Source organism: Sphaerodactylus townsendi, linkage group LG10 (assembly GCF_021028975.2).
Source record: "Sphaerodactylus townsendi isolate TG3544 linkage group LG10, MPM_Stown_v2.3, whole genome shotgun sequence".
In the NCBI taxonomy this organism is placed as follows: Eukaryota; Metazoa; Chordata; class Lepidosauria; order Squamata; family Sphaerodactylidae; genus Sphaerodactylus; species Sphaerodactylus townsendi.
The window spans coordinates 19806936-19819005 of record NC_059434.1 but is presented as its reverse complement, the minus strand read 5'-3'; the positions used below and the strand labels follow the sequence as shown (position 1 = coordinate 19819005).

The window sequence follows — 12070 nt, the reverse complement described above, 5'->3', positions numbered from 1 at the left end:
CACCACATTCAACTATATGTCCAAGTCAGGCCTTAGAGCAGGGTTCTTCAATCCTGTCAAATCTTTGGGTGCCACTGGGCTGTGCCACCACAAAATACCTCAGAATCACAAAATGTAGAGAGGGTCCAAGCCAAGCATCCTATGATGGTGACAGATATTTCCAGATGGGTGCAACCAAAGGTGTGGTACCTCCTGGGTCTTTCTGGACCTCCGGCGCCCTTGTGGTAGAGAACAGCCAGGCCTGGCTTTTTGTTTTGGGGAAAACATGTTTTAGGGAAGAAACAAGTAGGTGCCAGGAAAACACACTGGAGGGCACCACATTTTGGATCCCTGCCTTAGACACAGGTACTACTTAGGGCCCTTCCGCACATGCAGAATAATGCACTTTCAGTCCACTCTCACAATTGTTTGCAAGTGGATTTCGCTATTCCGCACAGCTGCAAAGCACACTGAAAGTGGATTGAAAGTGCATTATTCTGCACGTGCGAAAGTGTCCGACGATACAAGGTAATAAATTAATGGCTACACAACTTCTCTTCTGCTTCAGAATCATACCTTTTAAAAGTTAAATGTGCACATACTATTTATGCAATTTTCTACTCAACTGTTCACCCAGGGGCATTTACTACTCACCCTGGGTGACCAACAAGCTGCACCTCCCTTTTTTTTTTCTGCAAACAATTCCACGTGGTATTGTTGTGGTTCCAGGTCAGCCCCTACTGGTGTTTTGAGCCAGGAATTTTTTTCCAGGATTTTATGGTCTCTCTGGACGCTTTCTCTTCCCTAGTTTTATGTTGAGAAAAGCAGGCTGGTAGGCTGCTGACGATAATGGGGATCCAGAGCTCCCACTCCCAAAGTTGCACTTTGCACCCTCCTGCAAGACTTATTAAAATAAATACTTTTATTTCTGAAAATACTTTTACCCCGCCTTTCTCTACAAGTAAACTCAAGGCGCCTTACCCAATTTTTAATCACAGCTATCGTGTTTCCCTGAATATAAGACAGGGTCTTATATTAATTTTTGCTCCCAAACATGTGCTATGTCTTATTTTCAGGGGATGTCTTATTTTTCCTGTGTTCTGTTTGTCGGGCATGCTTCCAAACAAAAACGTTGCTATGTCTTACTTTCGGGGGATGCCTTATATTTTGCACTTCAGCAAAACCTCTACTATGTCTTATTTTTCGGGGATGTCTTATATTAGGGGAAACAGGGTATTATAAAAAGCAGAAGCTCATTCAAAACACAAATGACAGATGTTTTACCACCAGTCAACATCCTCCCCATAAAATTAGCCAGCCTTTGAAAGTTCTGGCTTGCATAATTTCCTGCATTTGAACAATGTGGGCACCTTCCTGACAAGTCAATATCAGAAAACATAATATACAACATATGAGGAATCTTCATGGTACCCAATGGTGGGCTTGAGAAAAAACACATGGACTTAGTGGCTATACTCAGGCCCCTTCTGCACAGGCAGCATAATGCACTTTCAATTCACTTTCACAATTGTTTGCAAGTGGATTTTGCTATTCTGCACAGCTGCAAAGTGCACTGAAAGTGCATTATTCTGCATGTGCAGAAGGAGCCTCTGCCATGCAATTCTGACTATGGGACAGAATTTCTGTTTATGGGAGTGGGTGGAGTTGATTTCGACTGAGTTCTCCTCCCAATGCAAAAGACTTCTGCCAAAAACCTTAGATAGCGGCCAATAGCCACAAGAAATGATGCTGAGCTTGCAAGATAAAAGGGAGTTCCATGTGTGTTTTTGAGTCTGTGTTTACATGCAAACTTGCATACGTAAATCATGGTTCATAGTAAGCAATTGCCACGAAGGGTGGAGGATGCATAAGCTCAAGGCTCGCTTGACAAAGACCTGGTCTCCACACTGTTTGAACCAACTCAGACCCGAAAGGGAAATGCATGAACATTTGGCTGGTCTTAAAATGCTTCTTGAAAACAACAAACCTGGAGATGCTTCTTCTGAACCCATTCCATCTTTTTGGTTGGCTTGTTTAACTTCTTTAAACAGGGAGCCCTGCAAAGAACATTCACATTACTGTTAATTCATGAGCATCTGAAACTTGCATATATGTTTGTCATCATGCAAGGGCAGAAGTTGCTCCCTAAAAGGCCTTTCTGTCGACTGTCAACGTATTGAACTATGGAGTAGCTCTTGTACCTACTGGCTTTAATAGAACTTGAATTAGTCACCTCCACAGCCTATGCACTGAAAGTTTATGTTACTGAGCTAAACGGATGCAACTGCAAATAATATACCACAAGGAAGATATATAGTAATACCAGAAGGGAAGCCGGGTTATTGTGTTGAAGCTTTTATTTCTCTGGCTGAATCCAGCAGTCAAGACCTAAACCCTAAAATCATATTGAACTGGTTTACATTTCTGGGACTGGATACAGGGTTTGTATCATCTCTGCGTCGAAAGATCTATATCATTATCTCTATCAGCAGCAGCAGCAGCATTACTGAATATTTTATTGTATAGTCTTATACAATATAGAGCAGGGGTGGCCAAGCTATGGCGCTCCAGACATTCATGGACTACAATTCCCATCAGCCCCTGCCAGCATGGCCAACTGGGCTCGTGGGAATTGTAGTCCATGAACATCTGGAGTGCCATAGCTTGGCCATCCTTGATATAGAGCATAAAATTAAAAATTAAAAAATAGATTAAAAAACCCAATATAAGTTACAGAGAAGTATAAAATCAACAATTACAAGACTCCCACTTTACAATTCTTCCCAATAGTTGAACAGGCTTTGTTAAAACCCTTCTGACGGTGCAAGATCACGCTAATAGGAGGTTTATTCTGAGCAGACGGCTTCCTTTGATACCTCCTTGGCTCTGATCTTGGGGGCTGCCAATGCAAACAGGGCCATCCTACAAGGTGCAAAGGAGCTAGTGTCTGAAAGCAAAAAGCTTGGTTTGTCGAAGTCAGAATAAAACTGTATCCCATTTTTTATGCCTATTAAAGGTTAATAAAGATAAAAAAACTGTATCCCATTTAAAATCCTGGATAGAAATTTAAATCTCAGTTCTACAGAACAGAGGGCAATCTAAGACATAGTGAGGTAGAAAGATCTACATGACTGCCCGTTTGTTTCCAGGCACAATTCAAAGATCTGTTTTTAAACTCAATGACTTGGATCACACCACTGGAAGGGCCACCTTCTCCCCCGTACTGTCCAGATCCCCTGTCAAGGTCCTGAGAGCCAGGGTGGTGTAGTGGTTAAAGAGCTGGTGGACTCTAATCTGGAGAACTGGGTTTCATTCCTCACTCGTCCACATGAGCAGCAGACTCTTATCTGTGAACTGGATTTCTTTTCCCTCTTTTCCAATCTAATCTTTTCACCACAAATGGACTGCACTTTAGCTGCAGGGACAGACTGCCCTGGAGGACTCTCCAGCAGGGGAAGATGAGCCAATGTGACCCTGTAGATATGGCTGTGGCAGCAGGGTCATTTGGTTTGGACTGAAGCTATGCTAATAGCAAGCATGTATACCTTTTATTGTCTCCACGGTCTGGGTCTGGGCCATTTGAAGGCCATTGCTTTCACATCCTGCCTGTGAGCTCCCAAAGGCACCTGGTGAGCCACTGTGAGTAGCAGAATGCTGGACTAGATGTACTCTGGTCTGATCCAGATGGCTTGTTCTTATGTTCTTAAGGGCCAAGTGGTCCCTCCAGACCAGACATCACCACTGGAGTCACTTGGCCTAGCATGCTCTAGGGCTATTTTAACATCCTAACCTACACATGCTGAGCAGCTCCGCTCGGATGCCATTTCGATAAACTGTTTCCCAGCACCAGTCAAGAACAACCTCTTCTGTCCTCCTCTCCCATTTACTGAAGTTATCCTCTACTTCCTCTCTTGGAAATGCAAACAGTCTATGGTGAACACAAGAACTACACTGAACACAGTCAAGGAAAATGTAGGGGTGTTTCATTAATAACTATAGCATGGGCCAAAAACAGCGGTGTGAAAATGGTGTGAAAACAGTATTAACCCTTTTACACCATTTTAAACCCTTTTATACCATTTTCACAACGTTTTCACACTGCTGTTTTTGGCCCATGTGGAATCAGCCTATTTTAAACCCTTTTATACCATTTTCACGTTTTCACACTGCTGTTTTTGGCCCATGTGGAATCAGCCTATGAAACACACCCATAATTTTCAAACAAGTATATGTATGGTGAAAATGGTGTGAAAACAGTATTAACCCTTTTACACCATTTTAAACCCTTTTATACCATTTTCACAACGTTTTCACACTGCTGTTTTTGGCCCATGTGGAATCAGCCTATTTTAAACCCTTTTATACCATTTTCACGTTTTCACACTGCTGTTTTTGGCCCATGTGGAATCAGCCTATGAAACACACCCATAATTTTCAAACAAGTATATGTATGGTGAAAATGGTGTGAAAACAGTATTAACCCTTTTACACCATTTTAAACCCTTTTATACCATTTTCACAACGTTTTCACACCGCTGTTTTTGGCCCATGTGGAATCAGCCTATGAAACACACCCATAATTTTCAAACAAATATATATATATTTCTTGTACAGATGCATATATTCTATGCAGAAATGGCTTACATGTCAAAACAAGCAGATTTCAGCTGTCTCTCTTTTTTTTCTGTTAAGAGCCCATAATGACCTTATCTGAACCATCAGTATTTAATTCATGTATCTCCCATTTTTCTTCCATCATACAATTTGAATGGGTTCCTGGAGGGTTTTCAGGGAAATCTTCCTTAACCAGGCATTATGTCGATCCAGATCTGATCAGGTTCAGAAAGGTTGTAGTGCCTTCCACCTTGAGACTATAACTGGAGTAAAACTACTATGGGATAAATTCCCTTTTGTATCTGAAGGCTATGTATATCAAGTGGCAAGGAAGACTGGAACCAGTAGCGTATCTAGGGAAGGAAGGAGGGGTCTCGAGCCCAGGCTTCGCTTCTGGGGAGGGAGCATTTTGCTGCTGTCCCATGCTCCCCCAACTACACCCTGGTTGAGAACTCCCTGTGCAGGAGCACATTTGAAGGCTGGCAAGCAGGACTCACCTTGGAAATCTCCATGTGGATACTGTAAACATGGCTAGTCAGGCTCACCCTGCCCCCATCTCCATGTGGAGGTTGGGTGTGCCACATCCAATCTCCAGGAGGAGAGGGGAGCAGCAAGGACCTATTTGAGCCCAACTAAGGTCAGGCTTGGACCCAGTTCTAAACTGCAGCCTACAGATTAGAGCTAGATCCAAACCTGGCATCAGCTGAGCCCAGACTGAATTTGGCTCCTCTCAATTCCTCTAGCGTTATAAAGCTAGAGGCTCCAGAGAAGCTGGCTTCAGTCCAAGTGTGACTAGGGCTAGGCTTGGCTCCAGTTTTAAGCCTACAGCCTAGCTCAGCCAGTCTTGAACAGGTCACAGCTGCTTTCTCTTATATGTTGAGGTCAGGTGTGGGGAGGGGGGGCAGATCAAGTGGGGCTTGACCCATGAACAATCTCCAGATGGAGGCTGCAAACAGGGGTAAGTCTCGCTCACCAGCCCTCAACTGTGCCCCACTCAGCGGGAGGGGACAGCTGGGGGTGTGTGGTGCCCTGGCTTGCCCCGGGTGTCATTTTTGACAGATATGCTTTAACTGGAACATATATGTCATAGTTGTGTAAACTTGTAGTCCGAGCTGCCTGCAGTCCAGCAATTCAGAAGAGTTATCAAGGTATAAAAACAGCAATAAATATTTGAAATTTAATATGTATTTCTCACTGCACCCTAAATTCTATTTTTAAAAAAAGAGTATTTGACCGATTATGCACAAGGTGTCTGGTGCGCAATGAGGACAAATGTCAATTGTGGCAACATTTCTTGTACAGATGCATTTCCTTGAGCATAGGTTTCACATTCTAGGGAAGTTAATGTTAATATGTAGCTAGTTTCGCTGCTTTTATAAGTTTTAGCCTATTTATGATTTTATGATTGTACTCATTGTATGTTGTACGCCGCCCAGAGCCCTTCGGGGACGGGGCGGGATAGAAATTTGAAGCATAAATAAATAAAATAAATAAACATTCCATTGTCTCTGCAGCAAACCAACCATTTCTGGCACGACTGTTAATTTGCCCATTGCCAGAGTGGGCAGAATTGCCAGTATGCACACTATACACTGCAAAGATTGTCATGCCCTTATATAAAGCAGTGGTGCGACCGCACTTGGAGTACTGTGTTCAGTTCTGGTCGCCACATCTCAAAAAGGATATTGAAGAGATAGAAAAAGTGCAGAGAAGGGCAATGAGGATGATTGAAGGATTGGAGCACCTTCCTTATGAGGAGAGGCTGCAGTGTTTGGGACTCTTTAGTTTGGAGAGGAGACGTCTGAGGGGGGATATGATTGAAGTCTATAAAATTATGCATGGGGTAGAAAATGTTGACAGGGAGAAATTTTTCTCTCTTTCTCACAATACTAGAACCAGGGGGCATACATTGAAAATGCTGGAGGGAAGAATTAGCACTAATAAAAGGAAACACTTCTTCACGCAACGTGTGATTGGTGTTTGGAATATGCTGCCACAGGAGGTGGTGATGGCCACTAACCTGGATAGCTTTAAAAGGGGCTTGGACAAAATTATTGAGGAGAAGTCGATTTATGGCTACCAATCTTGATCCTCTTTGATCTGAGATTGCAAATGCCTTAACAGTTCAGGTGCTTGGGAGCAACAGCCGCAGAAGGCCATTGCTTTCACATCCTGCATGTGAGCTCCCAAAGGCACCTGGTGGGCCACTGCGAGTAACAGAGAGCTGGACTAGATGGACTCTGGTCTGATCCAGCTGGCTTGTTCTTATGTTCTTATGACATCTTCCCTCTGCCCACAGCAAGCTACCTAGCTTCACCCTGCAGTTCACGTCTTCCTCCTCGCCTCCCCTTCCTTGTTACCGGCTCTTTTCTGAATCTCTAAATATTCATATCATATCAATATCTCAAAATAACAATAATAGAGAGTTGCTTTTGTGAGGGCCAGTACAAGCAGGGGCTGCTTTTGGCTCCACCCCACCTCTCCCATTCTATTCCTGCCCTTCCCAATGACCGGGAGGGCTCTTTAAAATGTATTTGAACCAAGCTTCTACTTTTAAACAAGTCTCTCTCTTCTCCGTATGCACCTCTCCCCTCCCCTCTTTTCAGATTTGTAATTACTTTAATTGTTGTTATTATAGTGATATATTGATACAAAGAGATGCACTGCAAAATCACTGTCTTTTAAGGCATTTAAAAACCAGGACGGGTATGTGTGTGGAATGGGCAGAGAGATATCAGTTATAGCACATGGTCCCCTTCTTCAGCAGGATGTGGTCCAGTGAATTGCTTTCCCTCTTTCATTGGGCGGGGGGAGATTATTTTTTGAAAGGTTACAATATCGCTATAACTGCAATTACAGAAATATCAATATAACAGTAATGTAAAAGCTTTTAGAAAGCCAGCAGTCTTGAAACTACCAGGTATGATGAGATCTGTGCCTTTAAGGCTAAGCTGATGGATGGAGTTAAGAGAATTGGGAGAAGGTGAGGCTCGGCAGAATTCAGCAAACAAACTGCACTGTAGGCCTCCTCACATGTAAACAGAGAAATACAAGGAGACCCCACTACAAGCCCACTGTGCAGTGGAGAGCCCTGAGGTAAGAATCCATGCATAAGGGGGTTTCAAAAAAACCTGGGGTTCACTATACACCCCCCAATCTCAAGTCATTTCTGTGTAATTATTAAATGCCTTCAGAAACCAGTTCCCCAGATTTGAACTACAGTGCTGCACAGCCAACCAAAAATCACTGGCTGAACAATTTATTATGTTCTTACTTTCTATACATATTTTAAAAATGAATTCAATTTAAATTTAACTGGAATTAGTTGTCTGTGTGAGGACAGCTTCCTAGAGTTGGTTTTCTTATAATGGCTTGTTAAACACTGCAAAAGCTACAGGAATTGAAATTTGACTCTGCCACGGAAAGAAAATTCAGCATGGAGAAAGAAAGTTGTATATTTTGGGCAAATTATAAGTATGGCAGACACAGCATGAGCCACGAAACTCCTTTAACATTCTTAAACTAAGTCCTGGGAAGCTTGAAAAGAATTACGTGATTAGTTTTATAGTCTAGGCAAATGCCCTCTTTGGACCTGTAATAAAGCGACACCGTTTCCTTTAGTTTTTACCGACACGTTCGAGATTGCAAAATAGCCAACCAAGATTTAAACTTGCAGGAACATTTGGTATTGTGACTGCAGCACTTGGGAATCCATAACCTCCCTCATATAAGAATGGGGAGTTTCTACAAATAAGTAGGTGGAACCTACTGCATGGAACTTTCACCTTAAATCAACAGTTAATGCGAAAACCCCAGCTACCCATGCATTCGATCACTTAAGATTCCTCCCAACTACCTGATTATCTAGTGCAGGGGTCTGCAACCTGTGGCTCTCCAGATGTTCATGGACTACAAATCCCATCAGCCCCTGCCAGCATGGCCATCGGGGGCTGATGGGAATTGTAGTCCATGAACATCTGGAGAGCCGCAGGTTGCAGACCCTTCTAGTGCATTTTTACTCTGCTCTTTCTTCAAGGAGCTCAACGTGAAACGTGTGGCTCGCCCCTCCCTGTTTCACCCTCACAACAACCCTGCAAGGCAAATTAGGTTGGGGAAAACTCATCAGCCCAAGATCATCTCACGAACTTGAGGGCCAAGTGAGAAACTGAACCAGGGCATCCGACTTCCAAGTCCAGTCTTCCAAAGACGACCCCACATTGGCTCCCCCGCTAGATCTTCTCATGGATAAGCAGCTCCCGTGTGGTTGGGAGAACTATTAAAGGGGCACCTAAAACACATCGGTGAGGATGTCTGGAAGCTCCCTAGCGTGGTCCTTACGGTTTGCTCTCCGAGCTGGCTGTGCTCAAGGAGCCTCTTCAGAATTAGCTCAGTGCTAGAGGAGTCTGGCTTCACCTCCAAAGCGCCATCAGCTTCTACCACCCCGTCAGGCTTTGGCGATCGACTTGGGGAAGGGGCAAATATGAATGCGGTGCATTCTTTCTCTTTTTCCTCTTCTACTCCATTGAAAGTGTCTCCGTTCATGCTGACCTTCCCATCTATCTGTGGGGCACAACGGAAACGGACAGCGTCAACACAAAGCACCGAGACGACCTCTGTGATATTTTCTTTTTCAGCAGAGAAAGCGGCAAAGACTTCTTGGCGGAGCATCAATGACTCAGCACACGGCAGCATGCGGCAACCCTCTTCTGAAACTGTTCTGATGTCCCGCCTATTTTACACACGTAGCAGGGGGGTGCTTGTCTGAGGCTTCACTTCACACTGCTGTAGCAATTCTTAAGGCCGGCAGACACATGACAAAGTCTTTGTGAGTGTTGGTGGATGGCGTGAGGACTTTACACCAACCATTCAATGGGAGTTTTGCGCCTCCCGGACTAACGCGTGCCCGTTTCTCTTCATGGGCAGAAGTGACTTCAGCCTTCCTCATGACCATTCCTGTATCTAGAGATTGCACTGTGGAGCCACTCTTGGTTCAGTCGACAAAATCACAATATTTACATGACCGCGCATGAAATGATACTACTGCAAACAGAGCCAGTAGCAACCCCACAGGGCAGTACAAACAGCGACTCGGGTCACTTACACACAGGTTGACAATCTTACAGGCAGTCATATAGATAACATGGTTTCGTGAACAGAGGCAACGCTGGCTCCACAGGGAGGGTGAAGTTACCTCTACCCAGATGTTGTGGTTGTGAGGAGAAAATGGGCGGCGGGCGACTGAGTGGCATAAAACGCCCATTCAACGTCTTATGCAAAGCCCTTTCGGGAATAGGGCAGGATATCAATCCAACACAGATAGATAGATAGATAGATAGATAGATAGATAGATAGATAGATAGATAGATAGATAGATAGATAGATAGATAGATAGATAGATAGATAGATAGATAGATAGATAGATAGATAGATAGATAGATAGATAGATAGATAGATAGATAGATAGATAGATAGATAGATAGATAGATAGATAGATAGATAGATAGATAGATAGATAGATAGATAGATAGATAGATAGATAGATAGATAGATAATGGATGGATGGATGGATGGATGGATGGATGGATGGATGGATGGATGGATGGATGGATGGATGGATGGATGGATGGATGGATGGATGGATGGATGGATGGATGGATGGATGGATAAAAGTTCTCACGTCTTTCACCAACAAACACACTGTAGCATGCAGACTGGCCCTTAGAGGCTTGGAATTGGGGTACATAACTTCCATTAAAAATAAGTTTCCAACAAAAGTAAACAAAAGCGATAAACGTTAATCAATTAAAATATTTCAAAGCAATTCACTGAACCGGCCTCATCACCAAACACTGCAGCCCTAAGCAACGGCATCGGTTATCGTGTTTTCTTATTGATGTGTGTAACATTTAAATCCCCAGTCCACCCTGGCAGCTTTTTGGGTCTTAGAACCCATGAAATTTGGCCTACCTTAAAGCTTTTCAAAACCTGCTGTGTGTTTTTAGGCTGTGAGTAAGGCTTGGGTGTCAGCATAGGCAGGGTCTTGGAGACAAAAGGTTTGCTCGGAGAGGTACGGCCTGATGAAACGCTGGCTTCCAATATGCTGGTGGGAACAATGGTCGCCTCTACCCTGGCAGTGAATTTGGGGGCAGGGAGTGACTGTTGCCGTAAGTATCTTAGAGGGTTTGGGTCATTAGGTGGGGATGTCAAGTTTGGCTGGGCAGAATGGCTTCTCTCCAGAATTTTTGGCATCTCCAAGCGCTCAAGAACAGCTTCGCTAATGGTGAATCTCTCGATATATTGCTGGAGGATGTTCTCCGCCTCTTCGTGTGATCTGGCATTCTTGTATGCCTCATGCAGCTCTTTCTCGCGCTTCTCTCTGGTGTGGAACAACAGAAGGAAGATTGCTATGAAACGACTAAGCTCTAATACACTTGAGCAAGACAGGAATCTCTACTTATTTCACTGATGATCCTGGCAAAGGCATATCCAGTGGTTGGATCCAAGCAGATCAACCACCGTTTTGCTCCCTCCCTGCTGTGCCCCTTAACCTGGTTGCTGTGCCCCGCCCCCCTTTTCCAATGTTGGGCAAGGGGAGGTGAGGGAAGGTGGCGGCTTCAGGGGGCTGGCTGCGGCACGGCCTTCAGGGGAGGGCTGGGAGGCCTACTGGAGTGCCAGCAGGGCAGGCCACACCAGCAGGCTGTGGCATGGCACTACCCCAGGGCGGTCAATGATCAGGATGCGTGGCTCTGGGATGGTGGCCCGATCTGCGACCAACCTGGGGTGGTACCATGGTGGGATTCAGCTGGTTAGCTACCGGTTCGGGAGAACCGGTGCGAACCAGCTGAATCTCACCTCTGGGCATATCCAATATCTATTGTTTAGTTCACTGACTATATTTAGTTGCAAGCACAGTGTAATGGCTAATGTGTTAAACTAGGATCTGCAAGACCCAAGTTTAAATCCCCAATCCACCATGGAAGCTTGCTGGGTGACCTTGTGCCAATCACACTTTCTCAGCCTATCCTATGAAGGGAGCTTCTGACTCTCGGAAGCTTAACGCCTGGAAATCTTGTTGATCTTTAAGATCCTACTGAACTCATATCTAACTTTTCCACCTCATACGGCGCTTGTCGTAAGGATAAAATGGAGGAGGGGAGAACGAGGTTGCGATCTCCTTTTGGTTCCCATTGGGGAGAAAAGCAGGGTATAAATAAATATCTAAATAATATTTACACGATAATAATAAAAAGAAGAGTTTGGATTTATATCCCCCCGTTCTCTCCTGTAAAGAGACTCAAAGGGGCTTACAATTTCCTTGCCCTTCTTCCCCCCCTCCCCACAACAAACACCCTGTGAGGTGGGTGAGGCTGAGAGAGCCCCGAAGAACTGTGACGAGCCCAAGGTCACCCAGCTGGCATGTGTTGGGAGTACACAAGCTAATCTGGTTCCCCAGATAAGCCTCCACAGCTCAAGTGGC

At 44.5% G+C, this 12070-nt stretch overlaps 1 protein-coding gene across 1 annotated transcript in view; it reads right to left on the bottom strand.

The window, feature by feature from the left end:
* Nucleotides 1-12070, bottom strand: part of LIMCH1 (LIM and calponin homology domains 1) — a 231448-nt gene that overhangs the window by 25484 nt on the left and 193894 nt on the right. Inside the window, exons 18-20 of the mRNA XM_048509079.1 lie at nucleotides 10561-11015; nucleotides 8932-9153; nucleotides 1967-2036 (exon numbers count right to left, since the gene is read on the bottom strand). Of these exons, the coding sequence (XP_048365036.1) occupies nucleotides 1967-2036; nucleotides 8932-9153; nucleotides 10561-11015 (747 nt within the window). The remainder of the gene's footprint in view (nucleotides 1-1966; nucleotides 2037-8931; nucleotides 9154-10560; nucleotides 11016-12070) is intronic.